The 27397-nt window shown below is 37.1% G+C and overlaps 1 protein-coding gene across 1 annotated transcript in view; it reads right to left on the bottom strand.

Annotated features, from left to right (window-relative positions):
• Positions 1-3284: 3284 nt before the first annotated feature.
• PCSK1 (proprotein convertase subtilisin/kexin type 1) overlaps positions 3285-27397 on the bottom strand; it is a 29992-nt gene continuing 5879 nt past the window's right edge. The window contains exons 4-14 of the mRNA XM_032205504.1: positions 25458-25604; positions 24962-25038; positions 22753-22841; positions 18755-18927; positions 16224-16436; positions 14936-15036; positions 13712-13945; positions 12092-12249; positions 10198-10331; positions 8192-8353; positions 3285-6608 (exon numbers count right to left, since the gene is read on the bottom strand). Of these exons, the coding sequence (XP_032061395.1) occupies positions 6246-6608; positions 8192-8353; positions 10198-10331; positions 12092-12249; positions 13712-13945; positions 14936-15036; positions 16224-16436; positions 18755-18927; positions 22753-22841; positions 24962-25038; positions 25458-25604 (1851 nt within the window). The 3' untranslated portion in view covers positions 3285-6245. The remainder of the gene's footprint in view (positions 6609-8191; positions 8354-10197; positions 10332-12091; positions 12250-13711; positions 13946-14935; positions 15037-16223; positions 16437-18754; positions 18928-22752; positions 22842-24961; positions 25039-25457; positions 25605-27397) is intronic.

A 27397-nucleotide genomic window follows, 5' to 3' on the forward strand; every position in this document is an offset into this window, starting at 1 on the left:
TTTCAATCTGTATCATCTTCTTTCTTCCTGTTTCTGCTAAGAGTTGTTATGTTCTGCCACTAATAATTGCTTACACAGAATCATGTGAATCATGTGTATATAAAAATTTATCATGGCAATGAAAAAGCAATGAATTGCATTGATTTCAAAGAGTCTGATGTAGTCACTGGTTAAAAGGTGTTTTCAGTATCTACAGGTATTTTCAGACAAGTTTCATTCAAGGTTGGGGCAGAGTAACTGAAATACAGGGTAAAGGAAGAAAAACTGGTAGCTACATATTTGTTCCTAGATGCCTAGTTTTTAATATGTCCCCTACAGACTGTGGATTTTCATGCAGGTAACCTATTTGTTGAGTTACCTATTGAACCATGGTATCGAACATTGCCTTTACTTCCTGGATGTTTGCGATGCTCTGCACTGCACTATAGCTATTCTTAAATGTAAGACTAATTCACTACATCTAATGGAGCTGATGTATTACTTTGCTATTTGTCTAACCTTTATAGGTACATTTCACATGAGCACTGCATGGATCAGCATATGCAGAGCTGCACGTCCTTAGCTCTAAGTTCATTTCCTTATCAGAATATATGGCACTACATTATGCTGCATGTTTTTGATTTGAAACACTGACTGATAACACAGGCATACTCAAACAAAATGGTACATATATCAGCAACCAATTCATTTGTTTTGGAGAAAGAATACAATATCAGAAAAAAATATATAGCTCAGCTAAGTTTGATTGGAGTAATCAAATAGCCAAAACAGTATAACCCGTAAGATATATTTTCCTGATAACTACCCATATTCAAATATTATCTATTTATTTTTTTTCTGGTATCTTCATAGAACGTGGAATGTATTTGACCTATTATTTTCCACTGTGCATTTACTGTGTTGGTGGAAGCAAAATTTCATGTTCTTTCTGGTTATACATGTATTATCTCCATTAATAGCAATGAGAGAAACAATATTTTTAATGAGTGTTTGTGTCATTAACTAGAAAAATATTTACTGAAGTTATTTCTATTAGTGCCTAACAGGGATGGAGTTTGAACCTTTTCAGTCTGCAGTCAGCAATGCTAGCTAGCTGAGTAACTGATTCAGAGCAAAATGCTTATTTGTAGAGTTGTCCCCTTCCAAAATGCCATTGTGGTGGGAGCTTTAGAAATAGACTTTGTGAAAGAAAAGATTTGATCAAATAGAAATGTTTCAGGCTGCGCAGACATTGTATGCCTGTCTGAATTTAAGAAGAGATTGGACTGTGAACTTAGGCACATGGTCTGAACTTTTGGGTAGACCTGTGCGGTGTCAAGAGTTGGACTTGATGATCCTTAAGGGTCCCTTCCAACTCAGGATATTCTATGATTCTATGATTCTATATATCTGCAGGAACACAAAAGTGGTGTTGCCTAATAATGACCAAAAATGTTTTGTAGTGGTTTTTTGTTTGTTTGTTTTGTTCTGTTTTTGTTTTTGTTTTTCCTATAAGTTTTAAACTATGGCTGTTTTCAGAACTGAACAAATTGGAAGCCGATTTCCCTTGTGTTTGTAATATTTGAAAAAGTGCAGTGGTAGAGGTCAGTTTGCTTTTGCAGGTACAGCACTGATCATTCTGCTACTGTGATGTACTGTGATGATAAACATGACTGTCACTCCTGTGGGATTAGTTCTGTACGTAAGATGTGTAATAGCTCATCAGCAGTGTTCAGATGTTTCCCTTTCCTGTGAATATACTCTTTTCATAAATAGACTACATCCAATCCTTTCTAATATTAACATAATTCCAAAGTCAGTAATATATTTGTAAAGAAGCCTTTTCTCTTTTAAAATAGTTTTATTTACACTGAAAATGCTTTTGATTGTTTTCAAATGACTTCAGGAGAGGTAAGAAAGAGGATGCAGTCTGACTCCTTATTCTCTGAGTTTGGGGCTATGATGTACCTGCTTTGGTAACTCAAAACAGCTAATGTTGGAAAGTTCAAATGCGACATGACATTTAAAAATCATGCCAAATTAAGAGAAAACACATTGTTTAGTGTAGGAATATGTTAGTATTGCATGAATATAGACTTTAGATTTCTTTGTTTTCACTGACAGTTGGTCGGGCACTCGAAGAGGCTCCCCAGGGCAGTGGTCATGGCACCAAGCCTGCCAGAGTTTAAGAAGCATTTTGTCAACACTCTCAGAAACATGGTCTGACTTTTTGGGTGGTGATTTGGAGACCCAGGAGTTGGACTAGATGATCCCTGTGGGTCTCTTCCAACTCAGGATATTCTATGATTCCACGATTCTTTAATGCTACCTTACAAACGTATTTTCTGTTCACATTTACTAAAAATATTTCTGCTATGCGAACATAGATTATTGAAAGCACAAGTAGTACTTTGACAATCCAGACAAATCAGGTTTTGCTTGGCAAGCAGTAGTTACCCAAGACTTGAGAAGTGAACTCAGTGTGAATATAAGAATGATTCCTAAGTGCCCATGAGGGTAAGGCGTTGGGAGGCAGACTCATCCCTCTCTGCACAGTATTCTCCCTGGCACCACACCTAACAGAGGGAGAAGGACATTTTGCACAGGTGGCTTCATCACTCTGGGCATCATCATCGATGAGAACAGCCCAACCAACACCGCAGGCTGTGCACAGAGGCCAGGGGGTCCCCACAGACCTGTGTGCTGAACATGGCACATCTTGTCCCTGGACCACAAGCACCCACCGTGGGGTGCAGAGGGGCAGACAGAGTAAGAGGCACAATGTGGTGTAGAGCAGCTGACAGCTCCCCCTGAAATGCCATTCTCCACAGGCACTGCCAGCACATGGTGGCTTCTTTTTTATTCTGTTCAAATTCTGTTCAGCAGTGGGGAAAAAATGGCATTTTTAATTAGTAAGACTTCGATGCAAGAAAATGAAGACCTGTGTATTTAACTTGGCCCCATGACTGATTCTACTCTGCTATGTCACTGTAGTGCTTCAGACATGTCTGTATGTGAAACATGCACAATTCTGTGTTTCAGACCCAGGGAGACAATGATACCACTGATGTCAGCAGCAAACCTCACTTCAGCTGCAGCTGTGTAAGGTGCAGTGTTCCTCCTTGTGGAGAAATCCCTTGCGGTTCTTCTTATTCAATAATTACACATTTTCTTCACCCAACCCCTCATTATTTTCTCAAGCCCTTGCTTTCAATTTTAAACTGTATTTCCCTATTGTTTTAAGGCAATGGATTGACATTATCTTATTGTTTTCTTTACAAATGTTAAGACCACACACTCTGAGCTCTGCTAACACACTGTATTATGCTACTAGTAGACAAATTTTAACATCACATCACATACATATTGCAGTTGCTGTTGGAACATGCCTTTTAAAAAATACTTTTATTGGATGAAATTGTCTCTTCCCCAAGAAAAATCTGGTTCTTCAATATAATTTATTATACCTTTTAAAATTCTGTCTGTTCAGTAAAATCTTTGCTACATTATAAATACCTGTAAAGAAAATATAATTTAAAATTCTGAGAGAAAACATTATTTTCCTTTTACATTTTTCACAAAACCCACACAGGCACCAAGGAAAGACTAACAATAAAAATAATTTACTCCTGTACAGTCTACTCTGGGTTGGAAACATTCAAAAGAGGGACTTTAAAGTTGTCCTCTTATGAAACTTTGGCTACAACATAGGAATCGATCTTAAAACAAAGTCCTATGTATTCCACCCATCTATAGCTGAAAACTTCTTTCAAAGGCTGATTTGAGTGTTTGCAGTACTTTCCTCACTTTAACATACTGGATTGACAACTAGCAAAAACCACTGCTATCTGACAGAACCAGCCCCTGAATTTCTCTGCACAGGACTAACAGTGGTCCTTTCTCACCAAACGGGAATATTTATTGTAGAGATAAACTCCCAATTCTGACAATTACATTTTATTATTTAATTACAATAACATTCTGCTTTTTCACTAGTTATGTATTGCCAGAAAGCTTGTGTGTTGAAGGGACAACATAAAAAAAAAAAAAAAAGTTTTCTGATTTCAATAACTTTTTTTTTTCACTTCTTGTTCTAAGCAAATTTCTTAGCAGAGAGCAAGCAATATAAGTGTAAGAGACATTTACTCTTGTAGTTGTTATCGTTGTAGTATGGAGTATAAATATGGAAGAATTCTTCAAATCAACTAAGCCATATCTATCTAAAGCTGGCAAAAAACACAGACTGATCCCCAGGTAGACATGAACCTACTAAAATCAAATGAAAATGCAAAGATTTTTAAATCTTAAGTTTGGTAAGATAATTTTCAAAGTTGCCTTCAAGCAGAAATTACAGAATTTAGTGTGAAGTTTTAAAAATCTCTATCCAAACTAATGAGTTATGAACAAAATATTCAATTCCTTTTTAAGAGAAAGTTGGTTCATTTTAAGGAATAGACAGTAAAGAAGGAACATTTTTTTCTACATAGTCTGGAAAATATTTCTAGTCTACATTTCTACATTTGAACGGTAGATGACAAAGAGAGAAAAGTAAAACCTAGTCAGCACTTGCTTGGATTATCTTTAGCACTGCAATGAGACACTAGGAATCTTCATTTCCTTGTAGCAGATCCTCTCCTATTTCTGAGCACCCACCCATGCATTGCTGTTTTTGTTTGTTTTCAATTATGAACAGCAAAACAATAAGTCAATCTTGACTCCAACTTTAAAGAGGTATCTGTGGAAAACTGTCATTAGATGCCATATGATGCCATTCTATTGTATATGATGCCATGATAATTTTTTCCACTTAGGATAGGGTGATAGACCTTTCTGGCCACTCTGCTTCTCCCTTCACTACTTTTATTTTATTCTGAAGGAGTCTCACCATTTTCTCACCACTTTGCATTTTCCTCTGTCATCTCACTTTTCATCTTTAGTCTCTTATGACTGCTAAAGGTAGGCAGCAACCTGCCGTTCCTGCTCTCTGAAGCTACTCTGTTTCCTCCTCTTTCACTTTCCCCTTCCTTCTTTTCCTTTTCCCCCTCCACAACCCATGCAGTTTTTCCCTCCATTTCTGACTCTCTTCTCCTGGGTATTTTTTCATTCATATACGTCCTTCCTCCTCCCCCCATTCATTTTGCCTTACCTTCCTAGATATTTGGGAAATGTTACAATTCACCACAGATACTCCAAAATGCACTCGTTAGATGTTCTGTGCTGGTATAATTTCCCTTTCTACACCTCTTTGGTCACAGTTTAAGGAACAGGCAAAATGATCCTAGCTTTGATTGCTGCGGATGTAGACATCTTAGGAGGCATTTATGTTACTCAACTTTAGAAATCTAACTGAGGCTCCAAAGGTAAGAGATTGTTTCCCCAAAGTTCATCCAGTCAATAAAAATAAATAAGTACTCCATCAGGTAATTCAGAACCAGTGCAAAAACTAGTCAAGTGCTCTTAAGTGCTATCTGTCTTCATTAGCTACATACAGCCTAGAAAAACTAAGCTCATAATTCAGGCACTTCATTTAGGCAGTTTAAGTTCGGTGGTGAGAATCCCCATGGTCTGGAATGTGTTGTTTGGAGCTCTTTTATACTAGAATATGTCTGTCTGTAGTTTAATCATTAATAACTTCATCAGTGTTCACTGATGCTCCAATCCAATTCCAGTTTCCCAGCTGCTCCTTTGCAGGAGAACAGAAGGGTAAGAGTGCATTGTTGTTTGGAAAAGGAACAAAAAATGAAATAAAAAATAAAAACAACTGTGAGGGAAAAGGTACTTGCTGCAAGTATTAAATCTTGAATAAATGCCAAATATAAGAAAGACTACACTATTCATTACAAATCCAGGGATGAGAGTATATCCCCAAAGCTTTGGCAATTCAGTTCAAAACTGCTTAGTAATTCAGGTTTTGAATCCTACTTCATGCTAAGGGAATAGGGTGGAAGAATAAGTAACGTGAAAATTGTTTAAAATAGAGCATTAGTATTTTCAGGGGAATACTGCTGCATTTCATGCCTGAGGGGGCAAATCTACTCTGATGGTAATGAAGAAAGTCTTTGAAAAAAGCTATTACTAAAAAGCATCAGTTTACTGCCTTATCCTCCCACACCTGTTTTTTTCCTTCCTTGATATTTGTGTTAAATATGAAGCAATCAAAGCAGCAATTACACAACTAGAGCATACAATAGACTTCTGAAAAAAAATAAAAATGAAGGTGGGGTGGGGAGAATGAATATTTCCAACTCAGTGCCATACCCTACAGTTTAGTTTCCCTCATTTATGATATCAACCAAGGCTTGCAGCAGTCTATCATCTCTATGCTTGTATGGTTTGGCATTGTAAAAAAGATCAACGTAGTCACTGTACAGGCTTTCTTCTGAGTCTTTTAGCTGGGAGGGCTTGTTTAATTTTTCGAGGGCCTGATAGAAGTGTTCAAATGGAATATTTAACTTCTCACTTGCAGTCTTCTTTGGCAGTCGCTTCTCAGCCATCTGTCTGCTAAAAGCACTTTGCAGTAAGTGCAGCATAGCCTCTGATGGGATTTTATCTTCTGCTTTGTCACTGCTACTACTAGTATCTTCTGTGACTTTGTTTTTTTCACTCAGGTTCTCCTGTGTGGTGTGGTCCTAGAATGCAGATTGGCATAAGAGAGGTTAAGTGTCAAAGCAAAACTGTCTGGATTCAGATTTGCTCTGATTAGTGATTTTCATGTATGTGTGTGTAGATATAATTTTTTCACTTAGGAGCCACTAACATCTGGAAAAGAACTAGATCATTCTATTCCAAAGCAGACTTATTATTCATTCAGATTGTCATTATTCATATTCAAACAGACTGCATTGCATATAGTATGAAATCTCCCTGAGGAAGATTAGGAAGTTAACTTAGGATAAGCTAACTCAGGAAGATAACTTAGGAAGTTACAAATTCAGAACCTACAGTGTCAGGATACAACTTGTCATTTTACAGCAAGATTTGTCCCAGTCTCAGAAATACTCCTGGCTGTACTGTGGGATACAGCTCCTCAGCTGTCTGTTTGGAGCAAGTACCTGCAGTGGCAATGGCAACTCTGAATGTGCCACACACCCTTGTGGAAAGGACTGAACTAATGCTTTCGTATTACCTGCTCTGTAGTAATCATTTTACCTGGGAAATGACAATATGGCTAACCCATGGATATGACACGTATCTCAGCAAACTCTGGAAGACTATTGCCAAATACAGACGTGCAGAGAAATTGCTGAGGCACAACCTCATTTCAACACTGTTTGTTATGCTTCCCATGTAGCAATATATGGCTGCATATCATCTTCAATTACACTGGGTCTGTCTTTCTAATGGAACTTCAGCTGTTTTTTAGTATGTGTCTACCAACCTTTTCCTATAGCACCTCCTGAATCCAATTTTATTTTCTTCCAAGTTTATTTTACTGTACATAGCTGCCACAACTGTGGACACTCAATTTTATGTATGTGAAAACCATAATTATGTCTCCCTTGGTATTCTCCTCTGTAACCTTGCTGAAGAAGGTTAGTATCTCTATTATTTACAGACGTCCTAATTACCTAATGGGGAGATGAATAGATGTGATGTGATTAAGTATGCTGAGTATATAACATAATAAAGCATTTTGAAAATATACAATATTATCATCATGAGCACCCAGAAAATCACTGCTATTCTCGGAAGCCTAGAATACATTTGTTTTCCATACAGCACTCTACCTTAAAGGTAAGGAAAGGATGAAAAAGGAGCTGGCAGCAACAGGTCCACGTAACTGAACTATCTCAGTAAGTGAGTTCCTGACTTTTGTGATGCTTCTTTGTTACAAACCTTCTTCCAAACTTCCTTGAAGCACTCCAGCAGGCTCCTTTGGTATCAAACACTTGTTCTTACTAGAATTACATAAATTTAGTGTGTCTGTCAGTGGTGCATTTCTCCCTCCTTGCATTAGCTGTTGAATTCATAGCATTAGTATCAATATCTTCTTTCAATCCTAAAACTGTTAGGTGTTGGCATGTGAAAGCAGAGGCTAAGAAAAATATCAGTTGCTGACACTGAAGAAATTAGAACAGTCGCAAAACTCGCAAGTGTTCAGAGGGTAGAGGAAATTAATACAAAATGAGTATGTATTTTCTTATTAGGGAAAAAGACACAATTCTCCAAGAAATTTAAAAATATATATAGAAAACAATTACTGTGATGCTACCTCTACAAGGTCTGTCATCTTCTCCACACCTCTTCTGTCATTTTGCACAGCATTGTAGGATGTGTAAACACGTGGCTGCTTCATATGTTCAGGCTGGGTAGCAGTGCCATGCAAAATCAATTTCCAATTTACAATCCTTCCTTCATTTTGTATTCTTCTGGACTAAAGGACAAGCACAGCATTAGCATAGGTTCTCAGGATGTAAGAAGAAAAAACAGAGAATACTTGCTCAAAAAGCAGAGAGAATTCACTAAAATAAACAATAAAGATTTCAATATCTAAATTTAGAGCATGATTTGTAAGCACCAAAAGACTAATACATTAGAGACAGAACATATCAGAAGGTGGGATTTAATGCAATGGCTTGACTACTCCAAGTATTCATCTTTTGAGTTAATGTAATTATTAATTGATCATGTAATCATCAACGGAATTTCAAAACACAACACAAAATTACTGAAGTATAAGTTTGTGTTATTGGTATTAGATCACTAAGCCACTCCTTGGCAATTTTCTCACAAGAACAACCATTGAAACAGTAGCTCAGAATAACATTCTGTACACTTACAATAGCAGTCTGTGGAGGTGAGCTACAAATGTTTTGTCCATTTGTTTTGTCAATGGTATTTAAATAGAAGAAAGTGAAAGAGAAGGGTACATAGAACGGTGTGAAACTTTATTTTTCCAAAGCTTCTTTCAGAATTTTTACTTGGTCATTTATTGACTGAAGAGAGCTGCTGAAGCTCTTTTTTACTAAGTTTATGCCGAAGTTTACATATGCAATTTATGTGGCAATTAAATTATCAGTAACTCTGCATGGTGATCTCTGATTTCAGGTGAAGACATTAATGTGCAAACTTATTTCTGGAATCACAAAACCCTATAAACTGAGGAAAAAATCCATTGTTTCTTTCAGACAAAAAGTTAGCTTATTGTAAATTTCAGGAACCACTAGCTTGAAATTGAAAACAAAAAGATAGTTACATACAAAATGCCCTTCTTAGCTTCCTTCCTTCCAAAAAAAAAAAAAAAAGGCATTATTTTAGCTACAAAGAGCAGGATATCTGTAACCATGGGGTTATCTATAAGCCTACAGTATTAACACTACGCTGTTGATAATAATATTTACTTCTACTGCCTTGTCCATCTGCTCAGTATTCAGTATCATCCTCCTGATTACAATTCAAGGCCAGTAAGGGTTGGAGACTCAGTGTCTGCTAGGAAGCACTTGGTTTCTTGCAGGATCTGATCCTTAATGACAAGCTGATTAACAGACAACTTCAATGAAATTCTCCAGAGATGACTGAGTCTGATCACTCTCGCTTCGAAGACAATGATTTTTCAGTTGCCTATCAAACAGCCTTCTTCTGTCCCACTGTCACAATCTGTGTTCCCAAGCACTTTTAGTAAACTTATTTATTTTTTATCTGTAGATTTCTTGGCTTTAATTCTTAAAGGTTGTTCAGCAGTAATTACTCTGAGAAAGAGATTGGGGAAAGATATATATCAGCATAGCTCTCTAAGGCCACCAGAAATTCATTAATTCCAAGGGGTTTGAGTTAATGAAAATTATGCACATGTACCAAGAGGAGACTATTGTCTATCATGTGCTCTTTTCTGCATGGAAAAAAAAAAATGCAGTTAATCATATGTAAATTTGATTACATACTTCATGAATCACAAAAAATTATATTAAGAAGTGACTTCTTCCAGTGACATATTATGTGAGAAAAACATAGGCATGAAACTCCATTTGACAGGTACATGTCACTGGAATGAGTACAGTTCTTTGCATTTATGTTAGAAGAAGAAAATCTGACTTTATCTTTTTTTTTTTTTTTGTGCTATTTCTTCAGATGAGCCAATCTTTAATCTTTAAGCCAGATGGATGCTCTGTTTAAATAAACTCTTGCTGTAGCTTCTTTCATGAGAAGATTCACTGTTCAACATACTTGATAGTGGCTAGTGATCATATTCAAGCTCTCAAACTTATCAGACATACTTACCACATCAGTAATTCTTAACACCCAGGTGCCTGTTGGATTCTCTCCCCATGTGTGAACAGACATGAAGTCCCAGTTCTTAAAGCCATTGGGAGATTTATCTCTCTCTCTCTCAGCCAGTAAGACAGTGCTGGTCCCTGTGTTAGTGCAAGATCAACAGTAGTGACTGTTCATATGTGTACACTTCTGCTTGTCACTTGGCTTGGTTTGCAAACTATGTAGTGCAAAGGTACCCTGGAAAAACACCATTTAGCCATGGCTGGGGGAATGGGAAACATGCTATCTCTGGTCACTGGGTACCTTATCAAAACCAGCTCACACAGAATTGAAAACCAAAGCCTTATCCTGAATTCATTGTTGTATTTCTGGCAGGGGAGTGAATGTAAAATGTTACAGCCCAGAACTCCAACAGGGCAAAAACTATTTGTATTGTTATTATTATTACAAAAATGCTACAGTTCAAAAAGCATTTCTGCAGCATAAGAGACTCTAATGCAGAGCAGAAGGTTTTTTTTTTTTAGTTGCATATAAGGAGAGAGCGTGGAAGCTCTATTTACATAATATGGAGCAAGAGAAGCCCCAGGGAGACTGATCACAAGCTATAAATATGTTTAAAGGTAACACTGTAAATAAAGAAAAGGGATGACATATTTAGTAGGAAAGTTTTACAGGAAAGTGAAAAAAAAAAAAAAAAAGCAGCAAGAACTGAAGGATAGTTCAGTCAAAACAGCAACATGATAGTATTGTGGGGGCAGCAATACTTGACTATTGCTACCTCAACTACACCCACAGATATACATATGCAGATGAGGAACATATTACTGTCATTGGTCTTTCAAAAAGGGGTGTTTTACTGAGATGAAACCAGGCTTCCTATGTATTAGCAACACAGGGAGGAAAATATCTCTATAAAAGTAGAAAGAGCTCCATGAAGTGCCTAGAGACAGTCCATTTATATGCTTACAACCCAAAACTTATCTAAGATGGAATTAAATTAGAAAATAGCACCAATAATCAAGGGTAAAACAGATTACAGCAACATTGGACCCATAAGACAAAAGCTAAACTCAGAAAATGAAGAATTAATGCTAGGGTTAAAAGGAATCCCAGACAAGGTAGGCTTTGGAAGAATACTGTGTGTACAGTATCTAAGCCTGCTTTGAAGTGAGGTCATGCAACAATCACATCAACAAGGCATTAGTAGTTTATTATATGCAAATTATTATATCACCCTTTAATATCAGTAAATTAGATTAGACCGATGTTTAAATTCTAATCTGAAAGTTTATCTGGTTTTTGTTTTGTTTTGCTTTTTAATAATATCAGCAGATCTGACAGAAGATCTTACTCTCTACAAAGTTATTTATGCTCTTTCTCTTTTCTTTTCATTCTCCTTATTTCAGGGCACTGTCAAGATCTCTTGCTATGTTGTAGCATACCTAATACAGTAGTACTATGGTGCCAAATAGAGATTTTTTTTACATTCACCAATGGGGAAACACTTGGGTAAAATCTAGGGAGTCAGATTTCTTGAGTTTTCCATTAGGTCATTAAATCACAGGAAGGCTGATAGGCATTACAATTTGATACCGCCAGGAACTCTCAGTTTTCACAGGTCCAGGTGCTAGAATGTGACACATTAGAAACAGCGCCTTCATTTCTGAAGTAAACATCTTCTTACAAAAATAATCCAAAATGCAAGAAGAGTGAAAAAAGGCACTCAAAGAACTAGTTCTCGTTCCCAGGATTCTTTGTCCTCACATTCACCTGTTGGTTGTGCCTAGATTTGTGTAATGATGTGTTTAGCTATTTTTTAATCCTCTGAGGAACATACAAGTAGTTTTAATGAAATGTTACACACTACAGCAACAGAAAGTAATATCTTAGCTTCCCATACCTGATGGAGACACCAAGGTGACATGAAGATCACCTCTACGGGAATATTCAATTGTTGCCTCAAGCTGCACATGCTCCAGAGATGCAATTGAGTTTTCTTGACCCTCACAGGCTTTTGTGGGAATTTCAATGATGACTTCCTCATTTGCTCTTAATAATCTGTCAAAATTACAGTAAATATTACTGACAGAAACTTTTGATTCTGGATCATTATGTGAAGCATTGAAACAATAACAATCATTTAGAATGATGGGAAGAGAAGTAAAGAAAAAAAATAATTTTTAAATGTCCCCATGAAAACCCTGGGAGTCCTGAATGCACAGGAAATACTGAAGTGGATCAAGTTGTGTACACTGTATAAGTTACAGTTATGCAACCCACCCTGGAAGCAAGCAAGTCTGGGTTATTTAGTTTCTGTCAGCACTTCACTGTTCCACAGCGGCTACAAAAAAAAAAGTCTTTGCAGTCAGCTACATCACATGACTCTATCAGACTTAGCTGCCTCATAGATATATGCAATAGAGCTGTTACCATAAAGTTATAGCATTGCATCAGGCATAGCATTTTTTATTTTTTGTGGTTAATGCCATCTCTACAAAAAAAAGGCTTACATCGTCCATATGTGTTCATGCATAGCTTTCTCTGCACAATTTCCATTACTTCTAATGAGAAGGGTATATAAATCACCACAGAAATCATTCAGAATTCAAAATATTGGGATCTTTGTTTTTATAATGTCACACAGAAGACTGCAATAAAAATACATAAACAGCAAGTATTGCATATACCAGAACTAGATCAACACTCTGTGGAAAGGAGAAGGCTCATAAAAACAAATCGATAGTAAAACAGCATAAATTGTAAGGTTACCAAGCAGTGACACTCCAAAACACCATAATATGTTTTTACAGACAGATTTTTAGTGCACTCACATGGTATAATTTCTATCTTTGAAATATCTGTATTTATTCTAAAGAACAAACACATAAATTAACAAGTAGAGACAAAAACATTCTAGATATCCTTACTCATTAATCAGGTTAGTGATTTGTGATTAAAGCTTGTATGTTGAGCTCAGTTTAGATTCACTGTGCTATGAGCACTTGTGAATATGCCTTGTAACTCTTTCCAGTGAACCTCTGAAACACGCATGTTTCATAAGAGCAGTGCTATGGATGTGACTAAAGCTTAGTATATCACCCTGATTTCAACATACCCTATGCATGTCACAGGAGAAGAGTTGCTAAGACTACTACAGATGTTCCTTTAAAAAAAATCTCTGAAAAAAAATGGTATCTTTTTGCTCATCTGCTGATAGCAGTCTAAACATTCTTATCTGATCAGGTTCAGTTTCACAGTATCATTCATACATGCATTGTCTGTAAAAGCAGAGATCTCATTTTTGTGAGAGTTCATGCTAGTGATGTTCATCAGTCTTACACTAAAAAAATAGCAAGCAAGCAAATGCTGCTTGCCTGTTCCTGGGGGAATATAGTAGGGCAAAACCAAATGAATCAAAAGAAATCTCTTAGTCTGCTTTTGAGTGATCCGTGCACAATACTATCCTTCAGGCATTACTAAAATAGATGTAAGCCTAGCTACTACTAACACACATTCTTACCTTGGTTCAAAGCTTTTGTCCTTCACAATACACTCTCTCTTTTCTGGTACACCTCTCCATCTTTTGGGATCAGCTAAATCCACCAGCGCATTGGCATTGAGTAGTCCAAACCCAAATCGGCTGTTTACCATCAGTCCCGCTCCATTCTTTTTCCATCCTGGATTGCCAGCCAGTGGATCATATTCTGAGGTCCATACTACCAGGTGCTGCATATCCCTCCATGTTAGATTTGGACTGTTGAGAGAATGTGCCCGATTAATTTTTTTGAGATTATCTATAATTTTTCTCTTTGGTTTGCAACATTAGTTTGCAACAAAAAGTGTTTTCAATGTACATGGTACCCTATTATTTTAAAATATAGAGCACGTTGCATGTGTATTCTTCCAATACTTCTTCAGGTAAACAAGATTGCTATGTAAATGCTATCTAGCAAGATTAGAGTCCAATAGTTCAAACTACTTAGGCATTTAAATTTATCTATCAAAAATATTATTTCCCACCACTTTTTATGGAAACTGGTGAGAACTTTGAAAATTCACTTGGCATTTGAGTCATCTATGATTAACTCTACCCTTTAAGATATGGTCCTTGGCTTATGTCATTAAAGGAGTATGCAATAGAATAGGAAGCTGAACACACAACATTCAAGTGCTAAGCCTACACCCTGATGTCTAAGTGAAAAGGCCATTGTCTTGTCAACAATGTGCCAACATTGTCTTGTCCTACCCTGTTCTTTACCCCCACCTCTAACTCATAGTTCTGGCTACCAGCCCTGCAGGGTGTGAACCTGTCTGCTCCCTGCCTACTCTAAAAGCTGAGCTTCGGTACCTTCCATTTTATGTCTCATCACTGACAGGAAAGGTTCCGCAAATTGACTAAGCACTTCACTTAAACTCCCGCAACCTATTGTCTTCAAATTGAGCTCTCTTGACAGAAGCGCACCCTCACTGCCTTTAAGTGCAATTGACCAGCTCAGCAAACAATTGTTGCCAGCGCACTAAATGGACTAAAATTACTTGGTCATCACATTTTACTTGCGTTGGTTCTGACTTGCTAGGACGGTGTTGAGGCAAGTAGCTGCTTATTTCTGTCATCAGGCTAAGTCTGACTGACAAGTGGAGCAGCAGCATGAGATAGTGTAACTTTCAGGAAGGCAATGTTTGAGGCAAGATAGTGGGGCATCTGAAAAACAGGAGTTTCAACAGTAATTTTGTGACATCTTACTTTGCCTCCAGAGCCAGAGCAAAAATTCCTGCTGCCAGTGGTGCAGATGCAGAGGTCCCAGTGTGAGTCTCTGTACACTCATTGTGAAGATCAGCACTTGTCTGACAGAAAAACAACAAAAAATTGTCTGAAAATATTCAGATTGCATGAATAAACAGTTGTAAATACAGTCAATCCATACTCACAAACATAACTATGTATCCTTTACTTGATGCGTATTAATACATTTCTTACCAGCAAAGCGATGGATGTTTAAATCCGTTCATATTTCAATCCTCTCTTTTTACTTCAACTATAATTTTTGTATCAAAATGCTTTGTGTTGGAACAAAATACTCCCACACTGAATATCTTATTTTATTCTAAGGTTTCACAATAAGTGTTTCAGGCTTACTGGTGAATCATAAAAACAGATCATTGTGTTGGGCCTAGAACATTTAAAATTACTGCTTGCTGGAAAATTACTCATAGGATTAGTATTAGTGTTCTGCTCCCTCTTCAGCAGAAGAACTATAATTTGCAATGAAACATGCTTTATTTGGCAATTAAATACCAAACGCATCTCTAGATATGCAAAGAGGCAACACCAAGACCTTCACATCTCAGTTATGAAGACTAGTCAATTAGGAAGTACTGACCCATGGCTAATTTGGAATAACATTGTTTTAATCCCCATCCACGTAGTTTGCTGTAAAATTACCATCAACCAGAGCTGAACAGAAATTATAAGTTCTTAAACATTATTTTATCACAGAAAAGTTCTTTAGTACAAGTCATATCTTGCACCATTAACGAAGGCACAGACTGATCTGTCCACTTGCTGAGTACCTTTCACAGGTTTCAAAGCTCCATTGTTACTGTCACCAGTGGGAACTGAGGGGCTAAAAATCTTACAAAATGTAAGTGTTGGAGTGATAATGTATACCAGAGGTGCTGACTGATATGGGTACACTAACTCCACAAGTTTTTTGCTTATAGTCTCAATCTCTCCTCATGAAGAATGGGACCATCTCCATTGAGAGGCCTCCATCATACACAGATATCAGAAGATTTCAAGCAAGTGGATTTAATTTCTTTGATACAACAATATTGTTTAGCCATTGCTCTATGGTAGATGTTCTGAGAATGCAACCATATCCTGGAGTACAAATCCCTCACTGCTTCAAAATGAAAGCACTAAGCATGTAAAACAGGTGGTCAACACTAAGCATTTAAGAGCTGTCACTTGTTATTTGCATATATATAACACATTTCTATGTTTTGTTCTGAATCTGGTAAAAACAACCTACAATTCTTTGGTCAGTATAATCCCCACTGCTGTATGCTGTGGCCAGAGTTGAAGAGCACTTCTCTGCATACCAGGGAGAAAGGCCTTGCTGAGAAGCACTGCTAATGGAGATAGTGTAGATACTATCAGTATAACCATCACAGTCACAGTTGTCACCCTGACGACCTCCATTCCCAGAAGCCCATACGAAAATGGAGCCTTTTCCATTTCGGCCCTAGAGGAAATGAAATGGGTTGTTATAAAAGAGATTTTGTAATATATTCTTAGCAACTCCTCCTGTCCCCTCGTCTCCCCCCAACATGAAAGTCCTAATATATCAAACGTTTTCAGGTAGAAAAGGATAATTTTCCACTATAGAAGACAGAGACAGAAGAAAACAGCTACTTGTGATTTTCTACCTCAGACTCTATAGTACAATCTTTTAGCTTGTCTGTATATTTTAGCTTGACTAATCTACATTTACTGTCCATGGACAGTAAGTTTCCTTAAAATAGGTTTTAGTGTTAAAAACAGTCTGTGATCAGCAGGAAAGTTTTCCCACATAAGAGTGTTTCAGTCCTGAACACTTCTAGGAAAAATGCTTTTTTTATTTAAAGAAATAGCTAGTTCATCAGGAGTTATTTCACTTGCATTTCTTGTAATCAGAGGCATGGTAAACAGTATAAATGATGTACACAATATGACTTTTCCACCAATTTCTTTTTTTGTAATGAAGCCTTTCACTGTTGGCACTCGCTGAAAAACAGCAACAGTAAGCACATCTGGTTGAAAAGCCTCCCTTCTCTTACAAATCTGTGGGCCAGCACCAGCAGGCTCGGGACATACCCATTTTAATTCCCTGCTCTGGCCCCCAGAGAGTAATGAGGTAGCAGCAGCTAACAACTGATGCTGACAGCTGACAACAGAGTGCTGCAGCAGCACGTCAACCATCACAGCTATCACAGAGGAAGCATATAGCAGCTATTCAGCCTTCAGCTGTGCTCGTCCTTCAGAGAAGAAAATATGTTTCATGTGAAAAGCAAAAGTTCATTTTTTATTCTTTATTAACATATGTATATTCACTGGAAACTGCAGTTGAAATACAGGTTTTTATCACCCTCACCCCTCAGATAAGATTTAAAGTTATTCATGCGTGGCCTAAGCAACATTTGCAGCACTTAAAGCATTAGAAATAAAGAAAACAGAAAAATAAGCTGTAGTCTTTGAGATACAATTGCTAAAATGGGAAGGACAACCCACATGAATTACAGAAAATGAGATAATATCTTCTTTTGAAAATAAAGGCTGCAGTCCAGAAAAGCAATGGTATATGTAAACAGATGATTTGATTTCTCTTGGAGTGCTACCAACGCCTCTCAGATGCTTAAGGCTAAGCATATGCTTAAGTGTTTTACTGGGCCAGCAATAAACGAGCCAGGGATGAGACTCATTGGCAGCTCCATCTCTGACTGACTAAGGGGGATGGAGAGCATCCAGATCCATGCATGAGGAAGCCTGACAAATTAGTGAGTAAATTCATTCCCCTCAGTAAATAAAACAAGTTGTAAAAACAGGTACATTCCTCACCAAATAACCTGATTTTTCAGAGTATGACCACCAAACATTGGTTCCTAATTAGTGCTTTTAATTATCCCTTTTCACTAACTGCCTACCTACGGACTTAGATCCCTGTTTATCACCAGCCCATCCCTCCCCAGCCTCCATTCTTCCCTCAGAGTATGCTTGTCAGTTGTCAGACTCCTTTCTTCTTCTCTCTTAACTGCTAATGTTAACTGCTCTGTTTTCAATACCCTCCCTTGATTTGCTCCTGTCCTTCAAGCTTTCTCTCTTTCTCTCCTTTCTTGTCTCTGACTAATACAGACTTCCTCTCTGTATTACTACCTGTCCTTCTTTAGATATCTTTTCACTGCCAATAGCATAAGCAGCTTTTTAATACATCTCCAAAATCTTTCTCTTTGTACACTACTGATCATCCAATGACATCAAAAGAGGATAACATAAAACAGAACTGTAAAACCACTGTTTCCAATACTCTTCATCATGTGTTTTTACTATCTTGAATTTAATTGGATCGTGATATGCACCGATTTATAAACACAATACAAGCCCATCCACAGGGTGCTGAAATGCATAGCTATTTCACACAGCAAAATATTCACAAAGCAGAAATTTTGTATTAAATTTTTATAGGCTTTCAGTGCAGAAATCCAATTACTGTTCAGTGCAAAACAAGCAGCAGAGGAGAGTGGGGGTAGGGCAAGACAAAGGCAGCTAAAGTAGCAACAGAAAAAGAAAGCTTATCTGTAGAGAATAGCAGCTAAAACCAGCTTAGAAGGCTCTGGTAGTGCTTTTTTAAAAGTCCTGTTCTAGCTAGTAATTTCTCTGACCAGTACTATTAAAATTTCTCTTTTCCTTTTTAAATATGTTTAAATGAATAGAGTGCAAACCATTTTCTTTTCCTGCCTGATATGAACCATTTTAAAATCCTGTTCTCTGCCAAATTTCATTGCATTTTTTTCTTAAGTATCATACCTGTTTTATCCCATACTCAAAAGCTTTCTGTGCCAGTCTCCCAGGTCCCTCAACAGTTTTACCATCATCATTAGGTCCCCAGCTTGCACTGTAAATATCCACATGTTCTGGATTGAAACCAATTGAACTGGCTTCAATAGCATCAGTGACTATTCCATCCAGCATACGTATACCTTAAGAGAGAAAAACAAGCAGACTGTATTTACTGTCTGTTTCTTCTTCTTCTTCTTCATCTTTGTTACCTGATTGTACATTTTCCAGCAAAATTAATCTATAACTATTGTACCACAGACAACTGCTGTTCATTTAAATAATACTCAGGATAGTTAATGTCAATGTAAAATAGTACACTTACCCTTTATTTGTAGAGCTTGGTGCTCTCTACAAACGTGAAAAAAAAAAAATCCTAAAATTTTGTTGCACCTTATTTACCTCTTTCTCTGTTTTTGCACAAAGCCAGGAAGATGATGTTCTGTTTACTGTTCCTGCTTCTTTTCATTACAATGAGCCCTCATTGTAACGACCTTCTTCTTCTTCTTTTAAAATAATAACAAAATTCTTTTCTCAAATTGTTATCATATCACTAAAATTAAATAGGTTTTGTCAACATTATTTTTAAGAGTTTTTAGTTCAAGGATGTAATTCTGACTGTTCTGACTAAAGCACTGTCCTCTATGTCATTAAGCCATTTTACTGTCTTTGTGATGCTATTTCACAAGCTCTTCAGTCTTCACCACAAAAAACGCTCACTGTTGTTTTACTACCGTATTCTTCCTACTGCGAGAAATCCAGGGATGCTAGTGATATCTAGCCATTAATGTTTTATTAATAACTGCATGATCTAATCTTCTCCAGATCAAACCTAATCACAGTGGTACTTAAAATTCAGTGGCAGGCAGTGGCTCGCCTGCACTGGACCCCCTGCTCTGCAAGCCCCTAGCTCTGCAGTGGGATTACTACCACCATCCAGTACTGGGTGAGGACAGAAACCCCCGCTATGGCATGGTTCTCCCAGCAAGAGCAGCAATCTGACGGTTAGTGCAGTCAGGATTCAGCCTGTGTTTTCAAGCGATGAAAATGTCAGGGTTCTCCCAAACTTGGCGAGTGTGTATGACAGCAGCTGCACCATTATAGGCAGCTGGTGAATTGTGATGACTGATTTTCTGGCTTTTTCCACCAAATGGGGATTTTTCCAAAGCATGCCAGGAAGAATGTGACAGTGCTTAAATTAAAAAAAACAAAACAAAACAAAACAAAAAAAAACTTCCCCTTGCAGCTCTCTATTTTATTATTTTTTATTGTTAAGCAGTAGAAAAAGCATAATTCTTTCCCCAAATGGCTGCCCTCTAAGACTCAACACCTCTGAAAGAAAACTGAGCTTTATTATTTCATATTAATTAGTGGCAAAAAAGAGACAAAGGAGTTAATCTGTTCAACCACTGCTACTCCACTATTGCTTATAAAGCTAGGAAAAGAATCAAGGTGCTTCAGGTTCTACAAATACCTCTTGCCCTGGATAGGTTTAAGCTTGTAACTTGAAATTTTGCATATTCCTTTTTCAACTAGCTCAGAATTGTGAGAATCTGTTATACATGTGTGCTGTGAGCAAAGATCTGTCTGTGTGGAAATGACTGAAACACTCTGGACATTGGGTTGTAACGTATCATGAGATACTGGAAATGCAGAGAGACATTTCTCAGACAAGAAGACAAAGCCAATTCCACTGATAAATAATGTAGTAAGGAAGAAAACATGCACACTGGCAATGCATTGATAAAAACAAAAACAAAAACAAAACAAAACAAAACAAATAACAGCTCAGTAGAAAAACAAACAAAATAAAAATAAAAATAAAATAAAACAAAAACAAAAACAAAAACAATACTGTCATGTCTTTATGACCTCCAAAAATACTGTTTGGTTAAGTCAGCTTGGGATTTGATGACTGCAGTGATATTTCCCTAAGCAGATTCCAATTATCTGCTCTTGCATAAATTCTTCCACATGCTTTCTCTCACCATCAGTCCCACAAATTCAAAAGCAGGCAAAGCCCAAGGTAATTTCAGACACATATATGTATCTGCATGGCAGAAGGCTATTTTTAGCAGCACATCACTATGTGGGAACTCTCAGCCCAGTCCTTTGTGAAATGAAACTTCTTAATCATTTGATTTCCATGGCAGCACCAGAGAAATATCGTAGCATAGTGCTGTGGTTAGATATGCACAAAGATATACACACTCTGCTTTACTCCAAAGGTGATAAATACACAATTTCTTAGCTCTATACCAAACAAGAGGCTAACGTTATATGAAACTGAAAGGTGTCACTTTTAAAACTGACATTAAGAAGTAGTTGTTTCACACAGCACATAGGGATGGCCTGTGGGATTCATGGCCAAAAGCTGTTTAAAAGATTTACACAGCTTTCAGAACAGGGCCAGACATTAACGTACTAATAGGAATGCTTGATGTTATTAAAGTTACTATTTTCATGGAAAATGAAAAATTTTTAATTGAATGTTTGACTTCAAGGCAAAGTTAAACCAGTCTCTAATGTTGAAGGTCAGAGAACAGCATATTCCAAAAGCCAGGGTTTCTTTCCCTTTTTCTCAAAGCATATATTGCTGACTATCAGAGAGAATGCATTGGCTATGGACCACTGGATTTATCCAGCATGGCAATTGATACAAGCAAACAGCTGCCTAAAGAAGTCACCCTGAACTAATGTCAAATAGAAGTGTGTAATGCATCATTCCAAGGAGGATTAAAGGAAAAAAAAAAAAAAAAAAAAAAAGAAAAAAAAAAATGCCTGTGAAGAAATGAATCCTCCATAGCCTTGCACGGAAAAAACAAACAAACAAACAAACAAACAAAAAAAAAAAAAAAACTTCCAGTGTCTACCCAGACCAAATTTAGCTAAATCTTTTGAAGAATTCTCCTATTTTTCTGTTGCTCTTTGGACACGTTTTTGTTATTCCTCTATCTCAATCACACTGGTCATATATACTGGCTTACAATTTATTTCAACTCTTGTGTATTTTTCTTATTTGCCACCCAGTTATCAGGAGTTTTCTGGGTAATCTGAAGCACTGGATTGCTTTTCCTCCTGTTATTTTCCTTTTCTAGACAAGTCACACAGTACAGATTTCTAGTTTGCATTTGCAAATGAAATCTGTGGAAGAACCTTCTCTATAGATGCAAGTGCCTTAAAATATGGGCACAGCAGGAGTTCAGACATCATTGCAGCTTCATCCACTTTGCCCTGCTTTGAAAATTTGGCATCTTCATCTCATGAGCGAGATATTTTATTTAAACAGAGCATGACAGCATAATGCATTATGGCGAAGGCAGACTGCAAAGCTGACATCTGTGACAGCTTAGTAGAGTAAATGGGAACCTACAAACGTAAGACCAAAATGGTGGGAATGGCAGTTATGGGTGTCAACTGCCACTCATCATCCTTTTGTTTAAAAGGAAAAAAGAAGTAATGGAAAAACTAGACTGCAACAAGTATCTTCCTCTGAGCCAAATAACCATTTGCAGCTAATACTTTAATCATAACTATTTCATAAACTTCTAATGGATTAATTTGGATATTCTTTCTTCTAATCTGCTCAATCCCCTCTCCTCCTCCATGCCATCTCCTTCCAAGATAACCAGCTACAAGTGAATCCATCATTCCTTAAAAGATCTCTGTTTACAAAATAGATCATTATTAATCCATATTATTACTTTGTTGTTACATATTACACCATCTGCTTCTATTCAAGTGACAAATTCCAGAGAACACAATGGCATTTAAGAAATAGTGTCACATAGATCTATCACTCTGCCCTGTGGCGAGTCAGGATTTTGTAGACTAATACTGCAAGAGTGATGATTCCTGTGAAGGAACGGTAATTTATATTTCGGATTAATGGTATCTGAAATCAGCATTTCACAGAATTTTTCCAGTTTCCCTTCACATCAGACATCTAACTATTTTCATTCTCTTACCTCCAACTTTGGAATTGTAGGCTACTCCGACTCCACATTTTCTATTGTTGGCTTGCATTGCAATTTCTCCTGCACACCGTGTTCCATGCCTGAATAAATACAGTAAGAATAAATGATGTCTCATAACCTACACAATTCTGTGTAATGTACACAAAGACTCATCAGTGACTTTCTGGATTTGGTGGATGTCTTGAACTGAATGTAATGCAGTTGTTGAATAATTCTGAGTTGTATCTACGTGACACAAAAATACTCATTTCCCTTAGGCTTCAGTCAATATAATTTTACCTTTTTAGTGATCAAATGATCATCAAGATGAGATGGTAAATATATAATCCAAGCCACACTGAGGTCCATAAAACTATCCGTTACCTGTATTTTAGCGGAGTGCATCTGTATTTTACAGAGTAGTGTAAAATTTTAAGGCTAAACTACTAAACTTCTTCAGAAAGAAATACAAACAAGTCTTTTTCTATTCAGTTTGTTTGTTTGTTTTTAAATGATTGCCTTTATTAGGATTTCAGATAGTTAACCTTTAAAGTATCTTCATCATTGCTGATTTTTTCTTGTAACTAGCTACTTTCTATGCAAATTTTTTTGCCATGGGTGATTCTTTACTCTTCAATAAAGAAAACCTTCAAGCAACTGTAATTGTAGAAGAGTTGTATTATTTAATACTATAGATTGTTATTCAATGAAGTGTTTTAATGCTTCTGGGCTGAATTCCATTTACTTATTAATAAAGATTAGAAATAATACAGGTAAATTTAAGAGATAATATCATCAGAACAAGAGGATAATGGACTCTTGCTCTTAAATAATGCTGTAGTAAAGTAGAAATGTCATTTTTCAAATGTCTTATTCGTGGGATATTTATCTGTTGATTGACTGCTGTGTTCCCCCCCCCCCCCCCCCCCCCCCCCGCCCCACTGATTTATGTTATGAATGCTGCCATATGGTTTGATAGACAATAGGGAACCAGTGCATCAGTATCTTCCTGTATATTTATTGAGTAGTGACATCCTAATTGGTTTAAGAAATTGACTTCTGTGCACCAGCTTTTAAAGATGTCCAATGTCTTCTCTTGTGCCAGACAAAATCCCCCACTGAACTACATGAATACTGCCAGGTGTGACAGATCCATCCTAATGTTCCCCTGAGTACCTGACTGGCAGCTCCAGAGAGGGCATTGGGGAAAATTCCCCAATCTTTCCAAGACACATAAGTCCATGAAGCAAACTGGCTGGTTGTCTGTGTTCAAGCCTGTTGAAACTTCCTGTGTTTCTGCTTTGAAGATGTCCGGGCCAAATCTAGTCTATATAATGTTTCCAGACACCTTCTTCCTCAGAAGAGACAGAAAAGTTTTCCAGAAAAGGAATGTAACCTCCTCCAGTGTCACAGCCATATCAGAGGAAGAGGGGAGAAGCATTGCTTCACCTGTACTTATCCGTATTGAGCTAGAACACATTTGTCCAAAATATTGTATTGGTCCAGAAGGTACTGCCAAAACCAGAATACAGTGTCCTTAAATACAAAAGTTGGTCTAAAGGGATGTTTTTTGCTTGCTTTTTTGTTTTGCTTTGTTTTTGGTAGGTTGGTAGGTTTCTCTAAAAAACAGGCTGTTTCAGAGCCCTTCACAGCAGATGCATTCTTTTAAAATTCCCAGGGCAAAGCAGAGAACTTAAAATTTGCTTAGGTAGGTATTGTTCTATAAATGCATATGGTGACATGAACAGATTGTTCCATTCAGTTTACAGAAATGTGTACACATACACATTATGGAGAAACTCAAGACGTCAAAATTTAATTTCCCTAATATCCAGTGTCTGTGTAAGTGTTTCTGCCAATGAAAACACATGAGATTCTGCCTGAACATCAGGAAACACTTCTTTTACTGGGAGGCTTACCTGAACAATGGTGCAGGCTGCCCAGAGAGGCTGTGGAGTCTCCTCCTTTGAGATATTCAAAAGCCCTCTGGACATGGTCCTGTGCACCCTGCTCTGGGAGGCCCTGCTTGAGCAGGGGTTTGGGCCAGAAGAGCACCTGAGGTCCCTTCCAACCTCAACCTTTCCGTGGTTTTGTGACACAAATTTTTCCTTTCATACATAATTACCATAGGGGATATGGATATTTCCTCATTTGCATGTTGTAACACACAAAGTAATAGAGTACAATTTTACTTTCTTCACATAATTGGGAGGCTACTCACTTGTTTTCATTTGTTGGGTCATATCTAGGAAAGGGATCGTGATCGTTGTCATTGAAATCATAACTTGCCTTTGGGTCCTACATTTAAAAGAACAGAAATAATTGGGACAACTAGGAAATGCATTTTAAAATGTGCAACAAAATGGGTTCTAGAGTCTGTATTTGTTGGTTTGGTGTGCCTCATGTTGACAGTAATCAAGTGCATAGAATTTGACAGGTATTAACAATTCCATAAATTTTTCACGGAGTATTAATAATTCAGCATTAAACCATGGTATACAAACATGCTGTGGTACTAAATCCACTGAGATTAAAAATGTTACCTTTGCTAAGTAACATTCAACTTCCTGTGATATAGACCAGGTTCCAAATTAGGTCTGAGGCAAATATTTCAGTCTCTGCAATGTAGGAGCTGCCTTATGGAACTGACATTATATCTGTATATGAAATTTACAATTGATTAATTTATTCCACAGCAATCTAATGCACAAACTTACATAGTTAGTGTAGATGTCTGTGTGATTCCACTCCAGGCCATCATCTAATACTGTGATGACAACACCCTTGCCTGTAATCCCTTTTTGCCATACAGGAATAACATGGAGATCCAGTTTGGGAAGGGATGGAGTTATCCTTGTATCTTGCTGAGGGACAGAAAGGATTAGAAATGTGTCAGTATCTTGTATCCATTTATACCACAGAGATCCAAAGTCACATTTTAGAAACGCTCTAAATCATCCCACCCTGGATCAGTATATTTCTCTCAAACTTTACAAACATATAACAAAAATGAATTTGTTCAAATAGCTGTAGCACTGAAAGATTTCTCCCATCACTTGAAGCTTCCAGAAAACCACCTCTGAATAAGGACCATCTTTGATTTATTAGAGCTAGGTAACAGAAATAAATGCAAGAGGGGTAGGAACATACCAATGAACCTTGCAAAGTTGAGTTAATAACCAGACCTATTAATGTCTGTAATTATCACCTTTTGAGGAGCCAAGACAGTAAGTAGCCCACAGTACAGTAAGCTGTGTTTTCTCCAAACTTGTTTTCTCTTCTGACGTTCAAGTTAGCCATAACAGAATAATTAATGGCTAAAACAATTAAGGTAGTTGTTTGGCTAGGAACAACTGTGCTGAATCACAACTTTCTGTTTGCTACCCTCATTACTTTTCCTGTGGTAAATCAACTGGAAGTATGAGTCATTTATAGCCTTCTCTTCCACAGCAAGTTCTTTGAAAAGTAACTTCTAAGGGGGTCATTTTTCCTCTCTAATATTAAATATGCAGCACATACATCTATTTTAGAATCCTTGCTTACTACTCCATAAAAACCCCATCATGTTGTTTGTGTTTCTCAGTGCATAATTACATTTGTTGATCACAGGTTTTTCATTTATTTGTTTCCAAAAGAATGTCAGACAGCATATGAGGATTAGATACAGAAGTATGTTATAAGAATAACATTTATTTCACTTTTTGCTTTCTTTTCTGACAGCTGCAGATCAGGAAGGTTTTGAGGTTTCTACTTTTATTTTCTAGAATCCATTACTTTTTTTTTTTTTGGTGATTTGTGAAGGCACACTGAACAAAAGTTAAAAACTGTTGATATTAAATCAGATAATAGGTTATTTACTACAAGGCAAGGATAACATTTTGAAAGAAACTACTTAACACATATTTAATTAACATATATATATATAATCAATGTGCACTGGAAACAAGAGTAAGCATCATGTTTTCTGTTTCTCATGTGTGTAAACTGGAGGCAAAAGGAGTGAGAAATCACAGGAGGGGGGAAAGAGGAACAGTGTCTGCTGGAGAACATGGCATTGCTTTTCACACACACACACAAAAAAAAAAAAAAAACTTTTTTTTTTGAACTGTGTTTATGTATTTGTCCAAAGCAAAGACCTTACATATTTTGTGCTTTCTACTGAAAGCAGGCAAACAAGCAAACACACACAGCTTCAAAGCAATGTTAATTTCTCAAAGATAACTATTTTTATGTTGATAAATAATCTGCAGGAATTTTTGTAGAAATATTTTATGCTATGTGTTTTGCAATTTACTTTTTCTAGATAAAAGAGAAGCAAAAGCACTGCACAAACAGCCTACAATTTGGTCTGTTTTCTCTAAGCTGAACTGAAGAAAAGGAAGTATCTCTAGCCACTGGGATCATGTTTATACTTGACCATTTTTCTTGTTATACCATTTTTAATCCCACTCCTCTTCTGATGGAAATCCGTGACATCTAGGCTGAAGGTAAACCCAGATGCATGGTGGAAATACAGACGAAACGTAGGTGATGAACTGTATTTCTGACATGTCATATTCAGACAAAAAATAGAGAGGCCAGGAAACTTCTTTTCCTTGAGGTTTTCAACATCTGAGCTGTAAAGAATCTCTTCTACTTGCACCCGAGACCAGGACGC

This window comes from Aythya fuligula, chromosome Z, assembly GCF_009819795.1.
Source record: "Aythya fuligula isolate bAytFul2 chromosome Z, bAytFul2.pri, whole genome shotgun sequence".
Classification (NCBI taxonomy): domain Eukaryota; kingdom Metazoa; phylum Chordata; class Aves; order Anseriformes; family Anatidae; genus Aythya; species Aythya fuligula.